Here is a 5,132-nt window from a genome sequence, read left to right as displayed (position 1 = left end):
CGACAACACCTCTTGCCAATAAATACAAACTTTCTCGTGCGGTCCTCTCAGACATTCTCATGTAATCGTCAATAGAATCGGGCGACTCCCCCATTGCCATAAGTTTAATTGCAACAACACATTTTTGCAACCCTATGAAGCCTCGTTTGTCTCTAGGGCGGTGTTCCCCGCCATGGCGCCGTTAAGGGCGTATGCCACGTAAGATAACGCCTCATGCACGTTGCCCACACCGTTCGTTTTATGTAAAATTACAAATTTACCCAATAAAACCAGATTTTAACCGTCTTCTCCAATCGCAAATACCACTTCGATCACATTACTCCCGCTGGAAACCAGAGAAAAGGTGATCGATCCAGTCAGAGATCGGAGAAACAAAATACTGTTTTTGCAATCAAAATCGAATGAACATTTATATATACACGATGATGGAATCGACACATTCTTCCAAGAACCGTCGTAACTTTATAATCCGACGACGCGCCTCCTCGAACCACCACCACCACCACCTCCCATGTCGTTTGCTGCCGTTTTACACCCTTTATATTTCCCCAAAGCGACGATCTATCTTCCATCAGATTATCAACTACTGGGTATCTGTTCATCTATAACCACATAACTTTTTTTCACCAAAATGGCGCCCAGGAAGAACAAGAACAAGATACACGATGAAGGGGAACCCTCTGCCGCTGGAAACAAAAGGAGGAGGATTGAACTTCTAAATAGTACGACTGGTGTGCCGTTTACAAACCCTTTCACTCAATTCCCATCAATTCATCTTCTCCATCAACACTCCCGCAATTCTCCACGAACCACCGCCGCAATCGACACCGATCTGCAACTGTCTCCTCCAGAACCAATTCCTCCGGACGAAACTGCGACTGCTGATGATCATCTTCTGTCTTCTTTAGTAGGACAACAAAACTTCCTTATCGGTTACCATGTAAATACCTTTCTCTTTTACATATATCTAAGTTGATTTTTTGTCAATCTATCACTTATGGGATATTCGTATTCGTGAAGATCAACCAGATGATGCTAAGCGTGGAGGAATTCTGGCGGAGAAACTTTGCGGAAGAAGTGAAAAAGAGGAAGGAGATTGAAGAAAAGATAAAAGTGAAAGACGAACAGGCTGTTCGATTTAGACAAATGTACCATTTCTATGAGGAAAGGACGTTTCTCTTGGAGGATATGCTTCAGCGGAGGGTCGCCGGTGAGGGGTGCAGCACTGCTGCCGCCGCCGCCGTTCCAGAGGAACAAGTTGAGTCTTGTTTTGTTGATCTGAACAGCGTCCCAAGAAAGGATATGGCATGCAGGAACTGCCGGAGTCGGCCTGCAACCATGTTGTGGCTTCCATGCCGGCATTTGTGCGTCTGTTTGGTGTGTGACAGAAGGGTTAAGATATGTCCGATTTGCGGTGTTCAGAAAACAGAGAGTTTAATGATTAATTTGCCTCCACCCTGAGAGAGAAGACGGTTTCTCTCCTGTTAAAAATTAAAAATATGTACTAAATACCGTACCACTTATTATTTTAAGACTTTTTAAATGAATTATGATATTTTACTATTTTAAATGAACTAAATATTAAATGTTTCTTATTTAAACGGTATTTTTTTAGACTTTTTTTTTTCTTTAAATAAGAAAGGTTTGGATACTTTAACGAAAACAAATAAATTCAAAAACAAAATATATTTTCTTGCAATGTTTTGTTTAAAACTTGAAAAACTGGGGATTTTGTTTATATTCTTTTAGATGTATTTTTGGCCAATGATTTTGGGTGGAAATGTGATGTACATGGTTGTAATATTGAAAAGCAAATGCAGTTATTTGTATTATTTTTGTTTTTGCCACATCTGTTAGTTATGAACCCAACTTTTACATCCCACATATCTTCATTACATTCCACCATATCCCATTTCCCCACAACACCTAAATGATGTCCAAATTGTTCTTTATTTAAGTATAGAAAACTACAAGGTTCATAATAAAGCTCATCAACAACATTATCATCCATAGGTAGTTCAAGACATCATATAATTTATGAACAACTTGTTTGAATAGAATGAACTTCCAACAAAACAATGCTTATGACCAGTTTTTAAGCTATAATTCAGCTGAAAAATGAGCATCAATTCATCTTGTTCATTAATATTACACTTAGGTAGTTAGGTGGCGTGACAAAGTAAAGATTGAACATGGGTACTGGGTAGTTCCAAGTTTTGTGTACAATTCTATAAGTTTGTTCTCAGCAAACTGTTTTTCTGATTTCAAAAGCCACAACTATCATTGATGCAACAAACGCTTCAACATGTTATAAAAAGTTTGTTTTGAGATGTGATATATATAACGTTGCAACATAGTCGTGCATACTATTGTTCAAATTCATCCGGTATATGATAACCATCAACTAAAATTAACGTAACTTATGACAAATAGTTCAATACAAACCAACTTTGTATGTTGTTATGTCCGTATATCTAGAAATAAAATTTACCATAATAACATTACTGAATGAATTAGTAATTAACTTATGACTAGAATAATTCCAGAAAAACCAAGTTTGCATTTGGTATTCTGGAAATAGTTTATTATAACATTTCTGAATAAAAAATATGAAATTTATTAGTATGCGACTAGATCAAGAGATGTAAATTAAAGATCTTTGTCTCAAGGTAATGGCAGACTGATCATGAAACTTTCGGTTTTCTTAGCACCGCAAATGGGACAGATCTTAACCCTCCTCTCACACACCAAACACACGCACAAATGCCGGCATGGAAGCCACAGCATAGTTGCACGCCGACTCCGGCAGTTCCTGCAAGCCATGTCCGTTTTAGAGGCACTTCTCGGATCAACAAAATTTGATTCAACTTCTTCCTCACGAACAGCGGCAGCCGGGGTGCTGCATCCCTCTGCCACCCTACGCTGCAGCATTTCTTCTAATCGGAACGTCCTTTCTTCATAAAAATTGTACAGTTGTCTTAACCGATCCGCCAGTTCTTCTTTCTGTTTTAGTTTTGCTTCGATCTCCTGTCTCTTTTTAACTTCTTCTCCAAAGTTTCTCCGCCAGAATTCCTCCACGCTCAGTCGCATCTGGTTGATCTGCAATAACATGAAAACGCCATGCATAAGTGATTGATTAACAACAAAACCAATTAACTGCAAAAGAGCAAAGTTATTTACATGATAGCCGATGAGGAAGTTTTGTGGTGGTATTAAAGAATTGAAATGATCTTCGTCTACAGCCGCTTCTTCGTCCTGATGTGTTGCTGATGGTGGAGAGAGGTTCAGATCGGTGTGGATAACGGTGGTTTGTGGTGGCAGATTGCGTTGTTGGTGCAGAAGGTCAAGGGATAGAAATTGGGAGATTGGGTTCGTAAAAGGCACCCCGGTTGTAGTATTCATAAGTTCAATTCTTCTCCGTTTGTTTGCAGCGGCAGCGCAGTGGGCTTCATCGTTAATTTTGTTCTTGTTCTTCCGGGGTGCCATGTTGTAAACAGAAAAGTTATGTGGACCGAGGAAATAGATGAATAAACAGACACGCGGACGATAACTTTATGAAACTTTGGTGGTGGCATTGGGGATAATAAAGGATGTGAAACGGCGGCAAACGACGTGTGAGGCGACGGTGGTGGTGGTTCAAGGAGACGCATCGGATTAGCAAGTCACGACGGTTCTTAACAGTTGTGTCGATTCCATGATCACTTTGTGTAACAACCATAAACTTGATGAGTAGAATAGTGTATTTTTCGTCTGATTTGAAAAAAAAAAAAAAAAAACACACACACACACATTTTTTGTCAGGTTTTCCGGCAGGTGTAATACGATAAAGTGGGTTTATGGGGTGGTTTTGTCATTGGAGAAGAAAGTGCTTTGGTAAAAGTCATTATGGAGTCGATCAGTCGATAAGACCGATAAAAATAAATTTCTTTATTCTTTTCTCAAAATTGTTTAAGTCGAACTGTTCCTAGTCGAATTGTTCGTGTGTTCCATACTTCTAGTACTTCCGGTAGGTTCTTATTTTGTTTTGTGGATTGGATTGGTGCGGAAATATAATATCAAGAAGATAATCGGAGGAACATGACGAACAAGATATATGAGTAAAAAGTGTAGTAAATAGACAGAGAGATACAAAATATTAAATGAAACAACATTCATGGATACGGAAAATCCCCACCCAAAAACTTTCTCTACACTAAAATCTATATAGTGAACACTCTTAAACAAATGACCATCACCACCACTTTATATACTAGTAAATGGAATATGTTTTTTATAAAAGAGAATATTCTAACATAATAAACAGTCATCATTGTAGAGCATTTTCATGCTGCAACAATCTCCTCCTAAATGCTTGGAAATGTTAAGGGTAAAGCAGTGATAAAAGGCAGAACATCCGACGGGCAGGTCCGGCAAGTCTGGTGCTGAAGAGTCTTGGAAAAGCTGAAGCAGTCGTGATCTCGGAATCTGACAATGAAATCTCTATCATCAAATAACATACAGAGGAACCCAATCTCTGAATAGAAATATGAAATCTCAATCTTCGAATGTGATCAGTCCCCAAAAACCAATCATGTTCACAGTCCCCCCCTCGACTGTTGAACCGAAGAGCACAATGTCAAATCACACAACGTCTTCAATAGTCCGAATTCAAGTGATAATGCACCAAATAATATCTGAAGAATAACCTGCTGAAAATGTGAAGCATCCAAAAATAAAGTCTGAATGATAAATAATGTGAGTCCGAAGACATGGTCTAGCAATGCCAAAAATTTGATCGGAAGATCAAAAATAACTGTCACGCCACATCGCCAAAATAATTTTCGTCTTCAAAATATTGCAAATCCAAACTCGAGAAATCATAAGATCTGAACCAGATGCAAACACAAATGAGACATCCCAAAATGTAGAGTCTGAAGATAAATAATCGTAATCCGAAGAACATCTATTAATGCCAAAAATTCGATCTATGAAGACCAAAAATCAGTGTCACATCACACTACTAAATCAATATCCGTCTTCAAATGTCTCTAACTCAAAACTCCAATAATAAACCAGAATGGATGCTCATGATTATCCCCCTATTTTTGATCGACCATGCAATAAAGATAAAAAATAATCATGAAACTGGGCAA

The 5,132-nt window shown here is 38.4% G+C and overlaps 2 protein-coding genes across 2 annotated transcripts; one reads left to right on the top strand and one right to left on the bottom strand.

Annotated features, from left to right (window-relative positions):
- Window positions 1-586: 586 nt before the first annotated feature.
- Window positions 587-1,511, top strand: LOC145157131 (uncharacterized). The gene is made up of 2 exons (XM_079076250.1): window positions 587-940; window positions 1,021-1,511. Exons 1-2 carry the CDS (start codon window positions 632-634, stop codon window positions 1,459-1,461), a joined length of 750 nt encoding a protein of 249 aa, XP_078932376.1. The 5' UTR covers window positions 587-631; the 3' UTR covers window positions 1,462-1,511.
- A 1,077-nt stretch (window positions 1,512-2,588) lies between these two features.
- Window positions 2,589-3,538, bottom strand: LOC145157130 (uncharacterized). The gene is made up of 2 exons (XM_079076249.1): window positions 3,181-3,538; window positions 2,589-3,099 (listed from the first exon to the last, which is right to left on the bottom strand). Exons 1-2 carry the CDS (start codon window positions 3,484-3,486, stop codon window positions 2,665-2,667), a joined length of 741 nt encoding a protein of 246 aa, XP_078932375.1. The 5' UTR covers window positions 3,487-3,538; the 3' UTR covers window positions 2,589-2,664.
- Window positions 3,539-5,132: the final 1,594 nt, after the last annotated feature.

Source organism: Lactuca virosa, chromosome 2 (assembly GCF_052849685.1).
Source record: "Lactuca virosa cultivar CGN04683 chromosome 2, Lactuca_virosa_CGN04683_v6, whole genome shotgun sequence".
Classification (NCBI taxonomy): Eukaryota; Viridiplantae; Streptophyta; class Magnoliopsida; order Asterales; family Asteraceae; genus Lactuca; species Lactuca virosa.
The sequence above is the reverse complement of the archived record's forward strand: the minus strand, read 5'-3'. Positions and strand labels throughout refer to the sequence as shown.